The sequence below is a fragment of the Antedon bifida genome, chromosome 7, assembly GCF_963402885.1.
Source record: "Antedon bifida chromosome 7, ecAntBifi1.1, whole genome shotgun sequence".
NCBI lineage: Eukaryota > Metazoa > Echinodermata > Crinoidea > Comatulida > Antedonidae > Antedon > Antedon bifida.
In genome coordinates, this window is record NC_136232.1 from 15797096 (window position 1) to 15820958 (window position 23863).

Sequence of the window (23863 nt, forward strand, 5' to 3'; positions counted from 1 at the left end):
TGTGAGAGTCTAAAAAATATGCAGAGTATATTATAATATCCTGGATTTATAAAGCTTTATGTTGTGATCCTCTTGTTCATCCCAGACTCGAGCACCTCCTACCCTACCCTAAGAAACTGAAACTCATAAAGTGAATAGGTTTACTGTATTCTTAAGTTAGGGAAAACAGAAAGTTTGTTTTCCTGTTCACACAAATATTGTACTTTGATTGATGTATTATATTTTCTTATGTATAAATAATGGGCGCATGAGATTACTATCCTCCATCCAGTTCAGGATTCAGTACAGCATGGTAGCCAATTACATGCTCGATCGACAATGACCTGCCCGTGGCGCTCTTTAATTTATCTATTGTATATTGCATTCTCAAATGATGTTGGTAGCGGGGGAAAGCAGAGGATTGCAGTTGCAAAGAAATTGGTCTAAAAAACATTTTTTGTACAAATTTTCCGTTCTAATAATGACTAATATATAAAGCGGAATTAAAAGGTGCCCCAGCTCGAATGGCCGTAGTATTAGACTTGGCGGTTTTGGAGGAACACATTTTTCCTTAGTGTTATTATAATATAGATATTGCCTACTTAAACTTAAAGGTACAGGCATGAATTTTAAACATAATATCTGGTTAAATGTACATAAATCAAATATTTGTAATAGAAATCAAGACGAAAAGATATGAATTTCCCTTAAAATGGTCAAATACAAAATTTGGCTAAATACTGTTATAAAAACCAGGAAGATTTTTTTTCAGTAGTTAGGTAGTTTAACCTAATGTAATAACATGTCTGGTGACTCCCTAGAAGATGAAAAAAAGATGGTGGATATACGGTGGATAATTTTTTTTATAGCATGAAAATAAAACTTAAATAATAAAAATACCAGAAACGTAAAATTCAAATTACATTACCTAAATTGAGTCATCTGATATGATTTTTTACCACACTGTTTATTTTTCATAGTTTTTTAAAAATGCCTCTCTATTTACAACATTTGAGTACAAAAGAATAGAGATTTTGCTGTGTAATTTGAACTATCCCCCACTGATAAGAAAGTGCTTATTTTCAAAAAGCTTGTGTAACACAAATAAAATCCTAAAAATTATGAAACATAGGGGAAACTATAGATCGAGAAATTTTTGGCCCGCACCTGGCATTTAAGGCATAATAATGTTTTTTTAAGGAAAACAATTAGTTGAAACAGTATTTAGTTACATTACCATGGTCTTTTTCGATTTTAAGAAAATGTGTATGATTTTCATAAAACCTATCATGTTTTATGCTTAAATAAGTGTTTTCAGTTCATTAAGTTGTTTTTAATTTTAAAAATTCATAATTAAATAATAGAGCAATATTTAAACGCCCTGCTTTTTTTGACATTTTGTAAAAATAATGCATATAGCTTTAAAAACATTTCTTGTCTTAAATGTGCGTTCAAATAATCTGAGAGATGAGTCGTTTTTGTGCACATATTTTATCATTGGTATTAATATGATTTTTGTGTGAGACATACTTTGGTACATCTGAAAACCCAATTTTTAACATGATTCTGGTGATGCACTTTTGAGTCATAGGTCAATGACGTATTTTTCATGCAATTTTATCTTTATTTTATGGCACAGTATATGATAAAATGAATCAATTGTTTTGGAATTAGGCTAAATTTAAAGTCGATGAATCATATTGCACATTGATTGTCATCAAAAGTCATTTGAGTCATTATGTTACAAAATATATGGAAAATAAACTCATTTTTTTCATTTTTTTGGGTAAAATTTCTTTTTATTATTTTAATAACTAATTTCTTTGTTCTGACATATGCTTGTACTTAAAAAATTCCCTAACTATATGGGAGCGAATATCAAAAAGAAATTTTAAATTTGTGTTACTAGACAATCAGAGCTTGTACATGTAAAATACTGCATGATTTTACTCATTTTTGGGTAAAAATGCTATCTCATAAACTACTTGTAGTAGAATGCTAAATCATACATTAAATGAAAGCCAATGATAATGTTTATATTCATTGTAATGGAAGTTTTTGTCATAAGCCATCATAAATTTACAAAATACTGATTTTCATTTGTTATTGGTTAAAAATCGCAAAAAATGCTGTCTCGTAAACTACTTGTCGTAGAATGCTAAATCATACATTTATTGAAAGCCATTGACAATGTTTATATTCATTGTAATGAAGGTTTTTGTCATAAAGTCATCCTATTTAGACAAATTAATTAAATAATTAATTTGATAACATTAGTTTTCACTATTACGATCTTGTTCCATTCAGGAGAGTCTTTTATAGCGATATTTTTGCTTTTTGACAATCCGCCAGGATAGTGCTTCTGCGTTTTTCTATGCTTGTTTTTGTTTTATGTAATTAATTTATGCTTTTTGTATTATTGTTTTTATTTTTCTGGATAATAAATGAATATGAATATGAAGATATTATAAAAAGTTTTAAAACAAAATTTCTGATTTCATCAGTAGATTTTCAACTCAATTTCAATTGTACATGGTCAAAATAATTTCCGGGTTCACGATAAGTTCACGGGTTCACCTTGCAACTACCTGGTTTCAACTTAGTTGGCTTTTGTGGCTAGCCATTTTAGTTTTTTGTTTATTTTGGGATCGAACCGCGCGTGTGAAGGTACAGTAGTTAAAAAAATAAAAATTATACTGCAAAATAAATATACACCATAAAGCATCAGAATATATTGTGGGGAATATTATAAAATTACATAGGGAGATCTGATGATAAGACATTTTGTTTAAAATCGAGTGAAATCTCGATGGCCGAGTTTTATTGAGTAAGCTAAGCAGGAAAACCTGTATATCTGTGTCCGGGATACGTCTGCCCATGTTGCAAGCCGTCTAAAACGTCTTCCTTCTTCTTGGGCCGGAACGGCCCACTCTGTCGCGGAAGTTTCAAAAGATGTTATAAATTATGTGTTAACTATTAGGATGGTATTTATTTGAATAAACGCCTCCCCAATAAACCATCACTTTGAATAATAATCTAATAAACGCCAATCCACATTTATACACAATATATATAGTATTATATTTATAATAACACAATTATACTATTTGTAGTAGAATTCATCGCACTGTTATCTACCGTACAATTTACCAAGCATTTTTTACCACTTTTTATATCTATTAGAGGATTTTATTTGATTATAAATGTTACCATATTATTAAAACTAAAAACATTAAACATATCCCTCGAATAAGCACCTCCCTCAAATGAACTCCGCCTCCCCACCTCCGCCTCCGCCCTATAAGGGCCCTACCAAACAATAAACACTATACTTTAAAATGTTATTAATCATCTAAGACACTGTGAAACAGAGTAGGTTTAGTTTAACGAATGTCAAGCATTTTCAATAATGGTAACCGACAGAAAACGTACAAGGAGAACGTCCTTCTAAAACCTTTTTACCCGAGTCAATATCATTCCGAGAACCATCATCTAAACTTCCTGGAGGGGGAGCGAGCTCACCCTCTAGTTATTTTTAATTATTATTACAGCTGACAACGGGCGTAACTTCGCTATAAGCGTATTCAATACTAAATACAAGGTGATTTAGTGACAATTTTCCCAATTGATATGTTTCAAGCTTCTTTTGATTTTAATTAGTAAGTTGTCCAGTATTTATTTAGTGAACATGCACTGGTATTTAAATTCCTAATTATGCTTACACCTGACAGCAGACATAACTTTGGTATAGGCCCAAGCATATTAAACAAGAATATTTCTTACAAAAAACGCTGCTCGCTTATTGTTATTGCTAAGGTCAAGTCTGGGGGTCACTTCATCACGCCTAGATACTTCAACTTCAAGTATCCTATTACAAACAAAAACTTCAATGGACTGTTTTGATAATAATTCAATGATTATCTGACAGCGAATTATAGTAATATCATGGGACTCATAAATACCAGAAATGCTTTGGGATTTGTTGTTAGACTCTTTTCCCAGACGTTTTTTGGATTCAACAGGTGGTACCTATAAATTATAGTCGAGAATCATTTTTCGCAAAAATGTCAGTGTCTAGTACTATAACTGCCGCTATGCTTTATATCTGAATGATTTATCTCTTGTGACGTAGCGGGCTAGAGCAGCAGCGTGAAAAACTTCAAAACTAAATATGAATACATGACACTCTACAGTAAATATGTCTAAAATAGACTTGGTGATAAATGGAACATTCCAATCTCTCAATCTCCCAGTATAATTATTTGGTATACCACAAGTACTGTAGGTAAATTTATGGGCCCTTGGGGGATAAATTTAAAACCTTTAACATTTGAAGCACACAGTTTTACTGTGAGTGTGGGTACTGTTTAAACACATAATTAAACTTTATTACTGACAGTTGCTTCTCAATGTTAATAGCATTAATTAATAATAACAAAAAATATAAACGCCGTAGTGGTGTATCGTTACATAAGTAATTTACTATTTCAATCAACTATGTCAGTGACAGTTTCTACAAATTATTAAATGGCAAATGTTTTACTGTGTATATTATTGAAAACAAATATTTTGTTACTGAGTGGATAAAGAATATATTTTAAAATGGTTTCTCTTTGCACCCATTCTCTTACCATCCTTCAACCCTAATGTTACATTAGTTAAATTTGACTCAATTAATTCCCAGGGTGCTAAGTTTAGTTGACTACATAAATCACTGTGTCTATTTTTTACATACATTTGAAATCGCCAGTTTTTTACGCTGAAATTACTGTGTATTCGAGAACCATCTACAAGTAGTTTAAGAGGTAGCATTTGTTTGCGATTTTTACCCAAAAATGAGAAATTGGGGAAGAATTGGTATTTTCACTGAAAAGTTACGGTTCGTTATTTGTTTACACTTTCACGCTATCGATCGAAGTGGGTGAATCACATCACAATATGACAATATCAATCCGCGCATGATGCATGTTGGGATTTTTAGCGGGCCGCTTCAATTATCAGAATCAACTTATTTTTCACACTTTTAAACATTTAAAGGCGAAAACAATTATCGCAATAGGTCCATATAGTATTTATTTTTACATAAAATGTAGTGTGTGACCTTAAATTAGGTCAAACAAACGTAGGTCTAGTGTCTAACTTTACCATAATTTTTTTCTGAAAGAACTGATTATAGAAACCAAAACTTTAATATCTCTGGTATCAAGATATTTTTTCAGTATTTTAAATATTGCATCATGTAGTTTCATTACTATTTTGTGAAATTCACCGTAGAAAAGAGTTAATTTCGTAAATAATTCTGTATAATTCATCTTCATCAACAGATTTAAACCTACTTGAACTACATTATTTTCGAAGCGCTTACACTTAGCCTTGTCAGCCCAATCACTTTCCCGTAGTACATAGGCTATGTAATATAAGAATTCAAACCATTGAATTACATACTTCGCACAGTTCAATAAATTTAAAATACATACTTTTTCCAATTCTTACACAATATCTGATCTACAATATACTAGCTCAAATGATAATACATCAAACAATTTTAAAAACAAACTATTACATTAACAGAAGATTTGGAATATGACAATATGAATACACATAACTTACAGTTGTTGGATCATAATCATAATAATACTAAACATTTTTTTTTTTACTTTTTGTAGAAAAATCATGAAAATCAGAAAAATGAAGAGATAATAAAGTCCCTCAAAGAGAAATTGGTATGTATTTTATGTTTTTATTTCTTTTTTTCATTTTAAATAGTTACTGTATATAGTTTGCAAAATTAAATAAACTCTGCAGTGGCTAACATCTGATGATTGAAGAGAGATTTAATTATTTCGTTCATGAAACAGCTAGTCTTTAGTGTGCAATAGACCATTATCATTTAATTTTATTATAGATCATGGCTCCACTTACTGTATGTACAGCACACAGATTTTGTATAGATATATGTAATAGTTAAGAAAAATAATTATTACAGTTTACACTGTTATGAGCAGAAATTATTTCACTCACCTGGTCTTTAAGAAAATTTATTTTTGGTAGAGTTTACTGTATAAATATTTATACCTATTGTATTTCTTTTCGGAATATATAAAATAAAAATATAAAATCATTTGCATTTCATGTAGAGTTCCCACAAAACTCTACCCTATTCATTGTATTTGTAACTTAGGTATCACACGATCTGCTTAAATAAACAATCTGTTCAATTAGTTATCATTAGCTAGATTCACATTCAGAAATTATCGTGAGTTTCTTAATCATGATGATCTACAGTATATGAACCTGCAGGAAATAATTAACGTGATCTTTTTATCAATGTAACTAACTACTACCGTGAGTATTAACCAATCAAAAACGGTCTTTCATCACATCTAGGGAGGACTAATAACAAATGAGGGCACTATGTATGCATAGTTTAAATAGTTTAGTTGATTAATTTCTTCAAGCAAGTTCCGTGGCGCAGCTGGATTTTATATGTTTAATGACAAATCGCACCCTAGGTGCATAAGTAATAATAAATAGCATAAATAATTAGTTCAAGATTCAAGATTCAAGAAATTTTATTTGTCCATAAAAATAGAAATTCACTTTGCTTGGTAGATTAAAACAACAATATTGCAACAATTTAAAACGTGCAGTATTATAACAGATTAAAAATACAAGATAAAAAGTTAAAAATACTGTTAAAAATGTATTGATTGATTGATTGATTTTATTTGATATTCATACATAAAAGTTAAAATATACAATGTATAAAAAGAATACCTGGATAACCCATTAAGTCGACAAAAAAGTAAACTTATTTCCAATGGGGTCCAATCCGTAATGACTGAAAAGTGAGTGGTTGGGCCTAGTACAATTATCGTTAAGTATGACTCAGTAAAAATGAAAAAACAAGAAAATACATACAAGACAAGAAAACATCAAAAAAACAATATTAAAAATAGCTTAATTAAACTGAAATACCAAGCTGTTCATTATTAAAATATTCTTTAAGTTTTATTTTGAAGGTTGCATTATTTTGTATTGATTTGAGTGAATTGGGGAGCCTGTTCCAGTCACGGATACCTAAGAAATAAAAAGTCGTATCATTAACGCCAGTAGCCTTAGGAGTGACAAAATTAAATGTTGTACCCCTGGTGAAATGGTTGTGATGATCAGAAATTAACAAAAAGTTATCCTTAAGGAAAGAAGGCGTATTAAAGTTATAACGAATTTTGTGAACATAATTTAATCTTAAAAACTTATTTCTGAGGCTGACATTAAGAAACCCAAGATCGGAAAGCTCTTTGGCACCTATGTGAGACCTCGGACCAACATTTAAAATGAAACGTGCCATCTTGTTTTGGGCAGTTTGTAATTTATGTTTAAGATTCTTATTGACACCGCCGTACCATGCCGAGGCAGAATAGTCAAATGTACATTGTATTAAAGCAGTGCTTAATAGTTTACGACATTTTTTATTCAAGCACGAACTTTGCCTATGTAAAAACTTCAACCTTGACTTAACTTTACTGATAACACTAGTTGCAATGATATCACATGATACATATTGGTCTAAATCAATACCCAAATATTTAACTTGCTTAGTACTTTTGATTCTACGGCCCATTAATTCTACAGAAAACTCTTTTACTTTGTTAAGCTTCGCTCTGCTACCAAAGATAATACTTTCGGTTTTGCCAACATGTAAAGATAATTTGTTTTCAGTTAACCAGTCCTGGCACTTAGCTAGGACAGTACTTAATTTATGAGCGATTTTGGTGGCATCGTGATGAGAATACAGAATCGTAGAATCATCAGCATAAAGCAATAATTGAACATCAGAATCAATACAAGAAGCAAAATCATTTAAATAACATAGAAAAAGAATAGGGCCCAAGATGCTACCTTGCGGTACACCATGAGTAACTATAAGAGGTTCAGAGCAGGTACCATTCACACTGACAACTTGTGTGCGGTTAGCGAGATAAGATTGAAACCAGTCAGTACACTTAAAACCCATGCATTTTAGCTTGTTAATTAAAATCACATGATCGACGGTATCGAAAGCTTTTTGTAAGTCAATTAGAACCATTCCAGTAAGAAGGCCTTTGGACTTATTGTTTTTTAAACCGTCGATGAGATTTATGAGGTTGCTTTCAGTTGAATGGGCCTGCCGAAAACCGGATTGATAGGCATAAAGTATATTATTTTTGGAAAGATACCTTTCAACTTGTATAGCTACAGATTTTTCAAGAATCTTAGATACCGTAGGCAGAATACTAATCGGCCGATAATTCTCAACATTTGTTCTAGTATTTTTCTTAAATAGAGGGGTAACTTTAGCAGTTTTAAGATCATGAGGAAAACAATTAGTTTTAAACGAAAGGTTAATGATATGAGCTATCGGTTCAGCCAAGATTATCGCACCGTCACGTAAGAATCTTGAGGGAATATTATCTAGACCGACGCTTTTGGTTACATTTAGGCTTTCGAGTTGAGTTTTAACAAATTCTATGGTAACAGGCTCTAGCTTAAACAGTTTTCCTTTTAATTTAACGTAGTATTTAAGAAGATCGTTAGTGGACATGGTGAAAAAACCTATGCATTTTGGGAGTTTTTTGACGAGTGTTGACGCAACATTCGTGAAAAACTCATTAAAACGAGAGGCAACGCCTTTTGGACAGAAAGTTTGTTTACCATTGTCATCGAGAACGATTTTAGTGTTTGTTTTACATTTCTTCTCGTATCCGAGCTGTTTGAGGGTTTTCCATAATTTTTTAGGGTTGTCTTTATTTTCATCAATCTTATTGAGAAAATAATTAGATTTAGCTTTTTTGATCAGCCGCTGAGCTTTGTTCCTAGAGGCACAATAATATTTGTATATATCTGGATTAGATTTATCTTTCTTGAATTGTTTTAAAAGTGTGTCTCTTACTTTGATTTCATCGGCAATTTCGGAGGTAAACCAGGGTGCTATGTTTTGTTTAAGTCTAACTTTTTTTATTGGCGCTATTGAGTCGATCACCTTAATGATGATATCTTTAAGAGTTAACCACGCGATATTTACATCGACATTATTAGTGACAACAGACCAATCGATATCGTTAAGTGTTTCAAGATAGTTATTTACATTATAGTTTTTTAAAGATCGTAATTTTGCGGAGTTGTGTTCATTTTTATGAACATGAGACTTAGGTATTTTTCTAGTGCAATAAATAAGAAAATGGTCACTAAGGCCAATGTTAATTACTCCAGATTGCTTCACATTATTTTGTACATTAGTAACAATGTGGTCCAAACATGAGCTTTTTTCTTTTCCTATTCTAGTTATATCCTTAATAACATTACTAAAACCATTTCTTATAAGGCAATCATTATATCTTTGCGATACTGGATTAATATTTAAAGTACATATGTTAAAGTCACCAAGAATATAAATTTCACTACTCTCTTTGATTTTTGATACAGTTTCTTCAAAGTTGTTCTGAAATAAAGTTACATTCTGTTTTGGTGGGCGGTAGCATGTACCAATCACAATTTCCTTTGAACGAGGCAGATATATATTTATCCAAATTGCTTCAAAATCGTCGATATCCAGATCATTTCTACGTGTGAAGGCGCGTTCATTTTTTACGTAGATACAAACTCCACCACCAGACCGGTTTCTGTCCTTCCTGAGCGCTGTATATCCATCAATTTTGATCTCGTTATCGATGATGGATTCGTCCAGCCACGACTCGCTGATGGATATAACAGTAGCTTTGGTCTTCGATGCGATGTGCCTTAGTTCAGACATTTTATTAACTAATGACCGCGCATTAAGGTGAATAAAATGTAGGCCTTTGTTAAACACGTTGAATTCCTCGCTTAAATGCTCGTAAATGTCTTCTGTACATGTATGTCCATCTTGTTGGGTTTCATTCACATTATTTGTGTCGGCAATAAATTCGTCATGAATATTAATGTCACTGATGCATTCATCATTCGGAAGCTGATTGAAGAGGCATTCTTGACATAACCAATTATCTTTCGAGTTCCGTTGCTTATCATATACAATTTTATTTATTCTTCCGCACTTGATATGGTAGTTACATTTACATTCAGTGCATTTCATTGCCCTGTGCGTTTTCGCAATCGGTTTTTTACAAATTGAACATGGGTTTCTGATTGGTCCTGGGTTCGGAGAAACGTCTCCAGCGATAATAATAAGTACCATCAGGAAACTTGGGTTTTTTAAGTTTAAGCGGCAAACTGGATACGGTTTAGAAGATCCGTACAATGTCCATAAGGGAGACATTATATTCAGGTTATCCGTATGTATCTTCGGTTGAATTGCCCAGCTATCATATATGCTGGAGTTTAACGTAGAAAAAATGTCCGAGTTTAACGTTGGGCGGCAGGTAAAGTTAATTCTCACTAGAAGGCATAAAATAATAAGAACATTTGTAGTAATCGCTGCCATTATTAAGAGTGATTTAATTACCTTATCAGTGGTTGAATGTCATCCAGGAGCTTAGCAAAGTCAATCAAACAGGTAAACAAGTGTTGGTCAGCTGATTAAAACTTCCCGCCAAGCGCAACGAAGCAAATCAAATGTAAACAGGATAAAAACGGAATAAAAAAACACCAAAATACATCAAAAAACTGTACATATCCATATAAAACTTCTTTAAAAAGTATTTATGATGTCGTTGATACTTAGATCGAGGTGATCAATATTGCACTTAGGCTTAAAAACAGCAAAAAGTCGAGCTAGGCTTAGGATGAAATCACCGCCCAGACCGGGCACCTCTCCTTTGATCGTTGCCTGGGTCCGACTCGCCCTCGTCGTAGTATGGTCTTACGAGGATTAAAACTGGATAAAAACGATTAAAAATTTCAGATAAAATAGTTAAAATACAGGCTGAGCGTAGATCCAGATCTTACTGTTCCATATGTTGTTCAATTATTCTGGATCGGTGTCGATTTAAGTTGAAAAACACTGGCGAAAAACCAGTTCACGAGAGAGAGTAATCGAGACACGTCTTATCTGTACGCTGCCTGGCTGATAACAATGTAAAAAAAAAATGTAAAACTATTATCGTCTTACATTAGAATTAAAAATTACTAAAACAAATTGTAGTTCATGTAAAGCAAAGGCCTTAAATAATGATCAATATAATTATTATTAGTGAATATCTAAAATCAAATAAATTGTACAGTTCACATAATTATATTAGTTGAATCACTAAAATCACATAGTTAGCCGAGTTCTTATTAGTTAGCTGGCAGGCATAACGGTTTATGATATAAATCCATATCTCCCAGGTTACTAATAAAAGATCTCTGTGCACAATGACGAATTTAAGGTTTGTTTAAATAAACTTGGATAGAAACTGATAGGAGACATTCAATATGTCAAATTTAGATTAAATGGAAAGTTATTCAGATTTGTGAATTGTGATAGAGCAGTCATATTTGCACCATTCAGAAGGAGCCAACAACGCTTCACCAAAATCAACGACCCACATAACAAATGTTTCAATTGTAATGAGGTCATAAAGCCAACCAATGTCCAAAAATTATTCCAATTACATGCCGAAAAGATGGCCAAGCGGAAAATTTCTGTGTCGGTGAACCTACAAGAAATAAAGTCTACCATCGATCTTTACACAAGACAGACAACCAAGCAAAAGTAATGATCAACTGATGAGAGCGGCAAGTACAGTAATACTAAACCAATGTCGGATTCAACCTCGGCATGATGACCTACTTTTCTTGCTATCCACAGGTGAACTATTCATTCAGGAAATGTTTAAAAATAGTGAAAGAAAAAGATGTTTCAAACAACTTCACAAAAATGAGTGATTATATCACCAACGAATCGATCATAGAAGAAAGTGAAGAGGACCAAGAATCAATCGAGAAAGATGAAATGCCCGGTCTAAGACTTAATGGTAACACCAACGTTCAAAGCAAAATTACTTTGTTCACCACAAGGTCATGCCGAGCAAACAAATGATAAACAAGAACAGACTAACCAAGAACGAAAGAAAATTTGACCTTAGCGTGACCGTAGATACTCTTACAGTGGGCTTAGCATGGTTTGTTATTTCTTTCAGGAAAGGTCTGTAAGTCTCATCATTCAAATTAAGCGTAACATAGATAGCTAACATAATTAGATAGTTAATTATCTTCTTGTTTGCCTCGATGGTGATTTTCAAATTGTATTCCTTGAATGTATTACAAAGATCCTTTTTAATTTCTTCAATCTGGCGCGGTGTTTTGCGAAACGCAGCAAGTCCATCTACCATATTTTGTCTCAAGTTTGGCTAGTATGAATAAACCAATTAATTTGCATGTTTCTGCTCCACCGAAGCTACCCATAGTAACATCAAACATGGTCTGTGTGTTTCTTTTGCACCAAACTGACTCATTGTTAAATAATAGGGTGTTCTTAGCTTTAAATATGATGTCTCTTTCTTCATCAGAAATCGTTATAAATTGTCCAACAAAGTCTTGAGATAATAGGTTTTAGAATATTGAAGGATAGAACTCAGAAATGTCGAAACAAACAAAAGAGTCTTGTCTTGTATACCTTTATACCATTTGATTATTTCGCTTGTGTTTCTCCACTGGTTTAACTTCGTCGCTTGTTTGATACTCTTGTTAATATTTTCTAGGATGCGCTTGCTTACTTTTTCTATCTCAGACTTGGAGGGGTTGATTTATCAAAATTGTCTTTTGGTCTTTCAATGTAATAAAGGCGTTTCGTCTGGCAGTTACTTCTATTCTCTCATCTAGTTAAAGTTTTTTAGCTATTTTAATCTCATCATTAGTTATTGTACTTACAGTATTCGTTGGTACCTTCTTGTACGATTTTGTTATGTTCTTGTTTAATAATTTGATATTTGTTCGTGTTCATGCTGTAAAAGTTGTTAGTTTTATCTGCTGCTATCAATAGCTTTTTGTCTTTCTTTGTATTTTTAGTATCTTTGGTTATCTTTCTCTGGAACTGGCAGCTGTTATTATCATCAAACTCGATACTCTGAACAAGGTTCAGCATCTTGTCTTCAAATTCTTAAGTTCTGGAACGGTAGGTGGTTTTTAGGACTTAAATTGAAAGGTTTTCTTAAACGATGTCGTCGCTGGGTTAAGGAAATGGAAAGCTTTCGATCACATACGATTAAGGAACAGTTCAACCTTCTCGATCATGTACTTCAAATATTATTTAGGCTGAGCCGTAGGGATGTTCTTAGTTGAATAACCGAGGTCAATACGATCCATGCTGATCAAAACAGTACTCAACAAAAATAGGAGCGAATAATCTGCGTGGTAGACTTTATCCAGATCCTGAATAAGAGTGCTTGATACAGAGGCAGAGCAATATAAATGAAAAATCAAGACTCAGGTTGATATTTCAACATATTTATTAACACTACAGACTGTTTCATGAGAGAGATAAAAATACCTCCTCAATCTTCAGGTGAGTAAAGTTCAATGGTCATAGGAAGAGACTGTCTATAGTTAATATATGCAAGCCACAGAACAATAGTTGTAATTTGAAAGGTTTCCTTAGACGATGTCGTTGTCGTTAAGGAAATGAAAAGCTTTCCATCGCATACGATGAAATATATACATTAAAATGTAATCAATGTTATTGAAAAAGCAAACCAAAATGAATACGACTTAAAACCAGATAATTTATGGGAATACCTAAAAATTCCAAGAAAAGGGTTCACATGCAAATATTGTTCAAAAAAGAAAAATTTTTAAAATTCTACCAAAGAAAAATTAATAAAAGAAGTTAGTCAACTTACGGAAAAATCTAGAATTAGGTTACAGTCAAGAAACTGGTCGTAGATTAAATGACAAAATTAAGCAGCTTGATGATATTTATACAATTGAGACGCAAGGAGCCCAAATTCATTCGAGAATAGAACTCTTTTAAAAGCTAACACCATGAAACCAATGAAATATTAAGAGAACAGGTTGATTTTTAAAAAAAAATTATACTCAAAACAAGAAATTCCTGATAATGTAAATAATTATCTTGATCAATCAAAATCCAAACAATTATTGTAAGAAGAAATTTTACATTGTGAACCATAAATGAACTAACAAATGCAGTTTATGAAATGCACCTAAGTAAAAGCCCAGGGTCCGATGGACTAAGCGTAAAATTTTATAGATTTTTCTGGGATCATGTCACAAAAATGTTATCTGCATCTTTAAATTATAGATATAATAAAAATGATTTATCAAAAACCCAAAAAAAAAAGAATAATAAAGTTATTGTTTAAAAATGGAAAAAGAGAATTATTATCAAATTCGATACTTATTACATGGTTAAATGTAGACTACAAAATAATGGCCTATGCCCTAACATGTAGAATACAAAAAGTAATTCCCTCAATTATTGATTCAACGGACGGTTTGGTGGCGAGAAAATATGATTGGTTCCAGACCAATAAACGTAATTTTCCTGGTGCATTAGTTTTTCTTGACTTTACAAAAGCATTTGACTCTCTAGATAGACTTTATTTTCAAATGCCGCAAAAATTGTGGCTTTGGAATGTCATTTACGAATTGGGTTAAATTACTATACAGACACACAATGTGTTATTGAAAATAATGGATGGCTATCTAAAAGTTTCCCGATGGATAATGTCGAGTGAGACAAGGATGTCCACTGTCTGCTATTGTTTATTTTAGCCATAGAAATACTGGTAAACAATATTAAGAGACAATAAAGGCATTGAATTGTCAAATACCATTGATAATACAGTAAAAATCTGTCAGTTAGCAGATGACACTGTTTTATTTTCAAAAGACAAAATTAGTCTAAAACATTTTTTTAAAGAAATAGATGTTTTTTGTAGTATGTCTTGTTTAAAATTAAATAAAGGAAAAAGGAAAGGAATGTGGATTTGTTCCATTAAAAATAATGAAACAACACCTTTTTATAACATGGACAAAAAATCCAGTAAAATTTTTAGGTATTTATGTTGGCTACAATGAAAAAGTTTGTGAGGAAAAGAACTGGAATAAAACCATATACCATATACATGGCTGAAGTCACATGCTCAAGTTAGTGTTTACCAACCAACCAACATAGTGAGTTGTAGAGTCGAGTTGCACGCGACTAAAAATTACTAAATTGGACCAAATATTACTATGGCAAAAAAGAAACCCCTCTTTTTTGGGTAAAATATTGATTATTAAAACATTAGCAATTTCAGATTTTACCAGCATACATTTTGAAAATCCTATCAAAGTTAGGCTAGCCATGTGTAAGTTTGTATCGATCTTAGTAAGTGGCGGCTAGCGTAGTGCTAGAAAATTTTTTGAGCAAAAACATCATGAACAATCACCATTCTTATATATATATGATGTAAATATATAAGCCACACATTTTGACCGAAGGATATTATTTTTAAAATGGCTGGATTCGTTTGAGGACGGCGAATGAATTCTAAAAAACCAGCCATTTTCCGAAGAGTGAAGTGACGTAATTAATTACGATATGGTTAAAAAATATAAACAAAGATAGCGACGGCCCGAACAAGTGACTGCTAAATTTACACGATTTAAACATACTTGTTATGCATGAACAGAGCCTAAAATTGGACAAAATGTTTATTAAATATGTATTATACACATACTGCAGGTTCATTAATTTTGGCTGGTGAAGAAAAAATCGGCTGGCTTGTTACAAACCACAACAAACCAAAACCAAGACTTACTTCACATGAGTACTTTACAACTGTGATTTCAAAAAATGGCCAGTGATTAACATTATCCTCCTTTTATACAGAATTTTTTGGCGGGGAGGTACTTCTATATTTGGTATAGTCTTTACCAAATTTGGCAGCTAAATTAGGACCCGGATTGGTGAAATTTTAATGGATTTCTAAAGCCACTTCCGTGCAAAAATTCATTGCATGTCGTCGCTAGGTGCCAACATATTACACTTCCTGGTCTGAATTTGACGCATGCGCAGGCAAAAATTAGTGATTTAATGGTCATTTGAGCTATCTGCGTCTCGACTGTTTGGATTAAGAGATTGTTAAGCCCTAGCAGTGTACTTTTAAACATAAAAGACATAGAAATGCAGAATTTGTGGGAAAATTGTTTTATAAAAAAGTAAAGGTAAAACATTATATTTCAAAGGTTGGCTACAGTCAGGTTATAAAATGATAAAAGATAACACAAGAAACTGTAGAATAATGACCACCAAAGAATTGATCCCATCCTTTTCAAAACAACAAAGTGGGATAATACTTATAAATGCTTTTCCTTCAATCAAATTTGAAGGAAAAAATAACAACCACTGAAATTGTATAAGTAAACAATTCTATATTGTAACAACTATAACAATTCATTTTATTATAAACACCTCATCAATAACATTTCTACTTCTCCTTTTTGTAAATTTAAATGGGAATCGGAGTTTAAGAAAATAAATTTTGATTGGAAACAAATATGGTTTAACAAAGATTATAGCATGAAACATGTTGCAAAAAAATAAGCACACCGTATATTGGCTTGTAAACAATTAAGAATGAAGATATGGAAAATATCTTCAACTGAGTTATGCGAACGTTGTCAAATTTAGATTGAAACTGTATGCTTGTGAAAGTATCCAGTATGCATGGAACAAGTTTAACACTATGGTTTTTTAATGTTATATCCCTTAAGAAAAAGTGAAAATGTCAATGAATTAATATCATTATTCACTTTTTGTATATATAAATCAAATTTTATTCAATCTGTGTGGAAAAGCATTAAAAAATTAAATCAACAGTGGTTTGGAACTTGTTCCGAGTTGAACTTAAAAATTTGATTGAAAATCAACATACTTGTATTGTAATATAAAGAAAGCTAAAAAGAAATGGATGAATGTGAAAGAAAGAATTAAAATGTCTGTAGATACTTTGTTCTGCCCTCAAATGGCTCAGATACAGTTTCTAATAGTCAACATAGGATTGTTAAGTAAATCTCAAAATCACACCTGTATCGCTCACCTCCAAAGTATGCAAATTATTAGAACAAGTTACATGAAATATGCAAATTAGGAGGTGAAATTACAGGTTCCTATATATCGAAAACCACTAAGGCTAGAGAGTTGATTTTTTCAAAAACTTGTTCAGAATGTACATTTTTATATTTGCTCTAATGAAACCTTTTACGAAAAAATGACCTGAAATACAACAATTGACCCTCGACCCCATTGATCAATGTTTGCATACATAATTTGACTAAAATATCTGTAGAGACTTTGTTTTGGACTCAAATGACTCGGATACTACTGTAGTTTCCGCTTTGTAATTCCCAAAATCACGCCTTTGTCACGCACCTCGAAATTATGCTAATTATTAGTACAAATTACATGAAATATGCAAAAGGGGGTGAAATTACAGTCTTCCCATATCTCGAAAGCCATTAATGCTAGAGAGTTGATTTTTTCAAAGCCTTATTCAGAATGTACATATTTATATTCGCTCTAATAAAACATTTTACGAAAAAATTATCGAAAGTATGACATTTGACCCTCAACTCTATTTCATATAATGCAACTAAAATGTATTACAGACTTTGTTTTGGCCTCAAATGACTTGGATACAGGTTTTATATAGCCAGTATAGCACCTCGAAAGTATGCAAATTAGTAGTACAAGTTATATGAAATATGCAAATTACAGTCAATTTCCATATCTCGAAAAACGCTAATGCTATTAGGAACCTACATCTGGGTCATTTGACCTTAAAATAAAGTCTCTACAGACATTTTAGTCACATTGTGTATGCAAACATTGAGAAATGGGGTCGAGGGTCAAATGTTGTACTTCCGGTCATTTTTTCGTAAAATGTTTCATTAGAGTAAATATAAATATATACATTTTGAATAAATCAGTGATAAAATCAACTCTCTCGGACTAGTAGTTTTTGAGATATGATAACCCTGTAATTTCACCCTAATTTGCATATTTAAGGTAATTTGCATATCATCGGGATGAGTGACAGAGGTGTGATGCTCAAATTTTGATCTCCTCATCATATGTGACCACCTCAAATACATTATGCATGAATCTTGCAATATAGAATGTCTTTTCTTCATTAATCGATTCTCAAAAACAGATTCAATAGAGCTCTTCTCAAATCCAATGATACGTGATGCATACTTAACAACACGTAGTAGATCTGACTTATCTTTACTTGCGCCATTGCACTCATAAACCTTCATTATTTGTATAATAGTGTAGTTCCTGATCTGTTGGTCATGGTTGTTAGCAAGTTTCTTCTTACCCATTAACAAACATTTGTGATGTTTTTTTCTCTCATCCAGGCCAAGACAGAGAACAAGAATGCTCAAAAAGAGGTGAATAAGCCAGATGAAATTGAACAACATTCAAAATATGCTGTTCTGTTAAACCTTAAAAAGGAACTTTTAAATCAGAAGGAACAACTCGATACATGTGTGATGGATATTGAAAAGGTTATTATATCTTGGGTTAACTGGTCATTTTTTTTACATCACACATTTCCCTACTGCACCAATTTACACTTATATAGCATAAAGCCAGAATGTGATAAACTGTGGAGAATAATAACTACTTTTTTATACTAAAAAAGGAAATCTGTAAAGAATATAAACATAATGTATTATATTACTTTGTTGTTTTCAGGCTGAAAATGCAGAAAACAAGTAAGTGTCATTACTATATTTATTCATGATAAATTACAATCCATTTTGTAGTTTTCATGATTACAAATTATAAAAGTTAAATTTTGTGAAGACATATAAATAGTCCTAAATCAAATCAAGGCTTATTAAGAATGTACATATTTATATTTGCTATAATGAAACATTTGACGGAAGTACGAAATTTGACCCTTGACCCCATTTCTCAATATTTGCATATATGTAATGTATGTCTGTAGAGAGACTTTGTTTTTGCCTCAAATGACTAGGATACAGGTTTGTATTTCCCAAAATCACATCTTTGTCACAAATTGCAAATTAGTAGTACTGTTACACCCAATATGCACTAATAGCTAGAGGGCGTTCAGTAATCGAAGGTCACAGCAGCACGATGCCAGCACCCTACAAGACAATAATAATACACGATGTACAGTATTAGATGTCGAACCACAATGCTTTTATTCAGCTATCTTACTACTGCAGTAAATATGGTAGAAACCTCATACCATAGATTACTAGCAGAATTTACATTATTAGGTGATCATTTAGAATAAAATGATCACCTATTGTTATTGTATAAAATCTTTATTAGGTGATCATTTAGAATAAAATGATCACCTTAGGTGATCATTTAGAATAAAATGATCACCTATTGTTATTGGATGAAATCTTTATTCTTCTTTCTGTACACTATTTTGTGTAACAAATATCTCAAAAAGTTGAATGTCAATGATCACAAAAATTTCACAATATCTTTCAAATACTGTAACTTAATCCTAATAAGCTTTTCAGCGTGATCACTCAACCGTGACGTCATTTATACGCCATTTTGTGAATTCACATTATCAATTATATCTCCATAATTAATCATCACATAATAATGAAATTCACTACACGTAAACTTCAGGTCAAGGGTAAAAATATTAGCTAATAAAAACTTGCGCGTTTCAAGGTCATGCGCGTGAAATCACGCGTTAAAAATTTAAAAAGCTTGAAATTAAGTTTTGATCAATTTAGAGCATGAATTAGGCCATTTGCACGTTTTAAAAAATTACTACGCAAAAACACGTTTTTGCGCGTGCTGTACTTAAAAAGCGTAAAAAATACGATTTTTTTGTACAAATCGCATTCTACTAACCATCCTTAGTACATTTACCAAATTTATACCAATTATACGAGGAGGTTAAAAATGACAAAATGCGCACATTAATTGCATAAAAGTGCTGAAAATGGTGAAAAATAAGGCATTTTTAAAATGAAAATAATTCTTCAGAATGCACGATGACCCCCAATTTTTTTAACTTTTTCTGGAAGCCATTGAGTTGTAGATATGAATTCATGTACACATTTCACGTACAAAATGTTGTGACGTCATCAAATGGCCACTTGAATTTAAAAGTAAGTTTTTTTTCTCTTTCGTCATATTTTATCACATTCAATAGAACGCATCTCTGTTATTTTGTGCCCGATTTTCGCTCAAATTTTAGTATGTGATTGCACAATTAATTGACTTTCTCATGATTTGCCACTATTTTTATTTTTATGACGTCAAATTTGAATATCTTACAGCTCTTCATAATTGAAGGTTACCTTGATGATTATAATTTATTATGGAAGCTGATGAAATGTAGATATGAATTCATATAAAAATCAAGCCTATCGGATGTTGTGACGTTAACATATGGCCAGTTGAAGTTTAAAAGTAGTTTTTTCATCTTTTTCGTCAAAGTTATACAAATTTCAAAGAGCGCGCACAGCGCTTCTACTGCCAAATTCTCTTCCAATTCTTATATTTATTTGCTCAATTCACTATCTTTCGAAATTGTCATCTTCAAGTTTATTTTGATAATTCCATCATACCAAAAAATTAGAACATGATGTGTGTCCCGTAATTTCACCTATGCTACACTGTATATAGATATACATTATATACTGTATTGTATATGGCATATAATAGGCTCAACTCAACGCTATAAGCGTATAATAGGATGGCATACATCAACATTTTCTGGTCGTATGTTAACGTACGTGCATGTAAAAAAAAAATTAATTTCAATAAAATGATAAAAATAATCACCTATAATTCGTCAAAGTGACGAATTAAATTCTAGTTCTCTTTCTTTTTCTTAATACCCAAACGAAAATGGTAAACACTGATATTTATGGTAGGGATTATTTTTTTCAGTGGTTGGTCTTGTTGGCCTCTTCGCACGAGTTCCACGCAAAGTCAAATAAAACTATGTGTTTTATCAAACAGAAATATAAATTAGCTTCAATTCAATACTAAATTAGCCAGATTTTGATAATGAGAAAGAATCAAAAATTCAATTTTTATCGTTAAAATTGACATTTGAGGCGGATGTACATAATGATAATAACCGATTTACATATCAAAATAAAGAGTATTTAAAGCCTGATAACATGCAACAAAAATTACTTCACCACCTATTATGGACCTCGTGCGATCGGGTGCGAAAATGGGTAGGTGTTTTCCAAAGTTATTTTAGCGCGCGGATTTCGGCTCGCCAGCTTTTGTACCTCATTTTTAACTCGCGTTTTCTATTAAAATATTTAATAAACATAGATTATAAATATATAAAAATAATCCCTTAAACAAGATCTTTCCAGGCATATAATTTTTATTCTCATGGGTACATAAGAAATAGTATATTTTTAACTTCAAAGACACGTCACTTTTTAAAATTTCACGAACGTGTTAAAATCGCGGTAACGAAAATCAGGTTCATTGGGATACCTAATAATAATATAAATGTAAAAGAAGTAAAATAACAAAAAAATACATGCATTATTTATTTAATAAACATTTTTTCGAATTTTTATGGTTTTTTAAATTTGGCTAAAGGATTTTCAATTTGGCTAATGTTTTTCAAAACCTTTCGCCATTGTGGCGAACGAAAATTTGACCTTAGCGCGAGCGTAGATTAACATGTTAACAAACACATTCTTGATTAAAAATATCTTTCCCGTATAATTATTCCATACGTCATCAATAGTACTGTAATACCCATCTCTATGCCTAACTATGCATTATAATCTAGGCCTGACAGCAAAGTAAACAACAAGTGCGCCCTCTACAAATTACAGTAACGGAACTCATCTCACACATGTGAGTCGAATCAATGTACAGTAAATACACTATAGGCTTATCTCAGTACCGTATACATTATAACTTATCCTAGTATAGTGCCAATAATTATAACAACACATAAAGTAATCGCTCACAGTATTTGTTACCCTACTGGTAATTTACCCGAACATTCCTCTCCAGACATAATTTATCGTTACCTAACCTATGTTTCACATTTTATAATCATTTATGGCAACATACAGGTTGATTTATCCCTAAAATACTGTTTTTATAGATTCATGCTTCATCGTTCGTTCCTACATAATTTCTAAATAAGTAGACTCATCTCCGTTCTACTTCCTGACAATTTACTTATGGAATAACCCAGTTATCTTTACATACCTACAAGACAATAATAATACACGATGTACAGTATTAGATGTCGAACCACAATGGCTGCATCACTCATGTTATCGTCTTCTCATAGTTTTGACGGTACCAATCGCTACGAGGGGTATTCCTTAAAAGTACAATTGTTTAGGGGGCGCTATTTATATATCTTTATTTCAGACTATAACAGTACTACAATTAGTTACATGAAATATGCAATTAACTAAACATTAGTCTTCTTGCTTACAGTACATACAATTGTTTTTATAATTTCTATCAATAGTGGTGAAAATACTGACCCACCTCCAGTGAAGAAAATAAAAGTTAAACCTAGTCAAGAAAGTGAGCTACATGAACAGAAACCTCACACAAACAAACCTTCTGAATACATAGCTGATGACAAAGTACAGGTAGTTTCTACCACAAGAGCAGTGCAAACTGTTAATTTTGGAGATTCTGAAAGAAAACTGACAAATCTCAGAAGTCATGTGATTAAGCTTCTTAAATCAGTGGTAAATGAAGAAGAATTTCAGGAATTGATTAATGACCTCGAAGGAGATAAAATTGATGAAGTCTTGCAGGAAGTTATGGAAAACAGAGACTGACATTTTTTGTGTAAAAGAATTTAATATATTTCCAGAAAATTGGAATACTGAATGATTATGTGGGTCTAACAAATGGATTACCAACATATTGATGTATTACAGAGATGACAATAGATGTGTTGGATGATGTTCTTCAGAACATAAAGTTTAAGTAAGTAAGTAAGTAAGTAAATAAATTTATTGTCATATGTAAATATATAAAAAAACATTTACATTGAAATGAATTGGTTTGGCTAACAACAAATAAAAGGTTTCGGCGAATTAAATACTTAACGTAAAAATGTGTCATTAATTACACGGATTGCTGTTTGGTAGAAAGAAGAAACTGACCTATTAGTTTTTGCAAGTATCGATCTATATTTGTGACTGTGAGACATTACATTGTTTGGAAATGATGGTTGCCAGGATGGTATGGATCATTTTTTATCAATGTAGCCTTTTTGAGTAAACATTTAGTGTACAAAGTACCAATAGAACGTTGGAGTATGCCTATGATTTTTGAGGCACATTTAGTACCATACATAAAAGGATATCCCTTCTGATCTAATACCAAATTGTTTCAGCCTCCTAAGAAGGAAAATAATTGATCATTTAAAGACAAATCTTGAGTATCAGATGTATTCAGTAGACCTGGCTGGGTTGTCCTCTCTGCTTGTGGCTAGGCTAGCCTTCAAAAAGTAACAAAGATATTAATGTTGACATGTCCAGAGATTTTAACCTCTCAACCTTTTGCTACACGAAAATACTCAGTTCGAAAGAAAGTGAATTTGAGTTTGTTTATTTATACCTATAGATCGAGAGATTGTGTTGGAAATTGTATTAATGTGACGCTTCCAGTTCAGTTTGTTGTCAATTGTCGATTCAGGGACGATTCGGCCCTGAGACGATTCGCCTCGGGACTATTCGGCCCACTTTTAGTGGGACGTCCCACGAATCGTCCCACATTTAGACAAACCCAACGATTGTTATGTTATACAGTTTTTTATCGGTTTTTATCAAGTTGGAATATTATTATCAAGTTTTCAAAGGTGTTTGAACTAAACAATTATGTATTTAAATGTAAATAATTCTTCTGATACCGTTGTATTGTTTTGTGTAAGTTTAGCCAAGTTTTTTCGGG

At 32.0% G+C, this 23863-nt stretch overlaps 1 protein-coding gene across 4 annotated transcripts in view; it reads left to right on the forward strand.

Annotated features, from left to right (window-relative positions):
* Positions 1-23705, forward strand: part of LOC144849190 (MORC family CW-type zinc finger protein 3-like) — a 72465-nt gene extending 48760 nt beyond the window's left edge. For 3 of the 4 annotated variants that reach the window (XM_078706227.1, XM_078706228.1, XM_078706230.1), the window contains 4 exons: positions 5646-5702; positions 18304-18453; positions 18644-18663; positions 22422-23705. In XM_078706227.1, coding sequence (XP_078562353.1) covers positions 5646-5702; positions 18304-18453; positions 18644-18663; positions 22422-22743 — 549 coding nt within the window. In that variant the 3' untranslated portion in view covers positions 22744-23705. The remainder of the gene's footprint in view (positions 1-5645; positions 5703-18303; positions 18454-18643; positions 18664-22421) is intronic. The other variant, XM_078706229.1, reaches the window with a different exon arrangement.
* Positions 23706-23863: the final 158 nt, after the last annotated feature.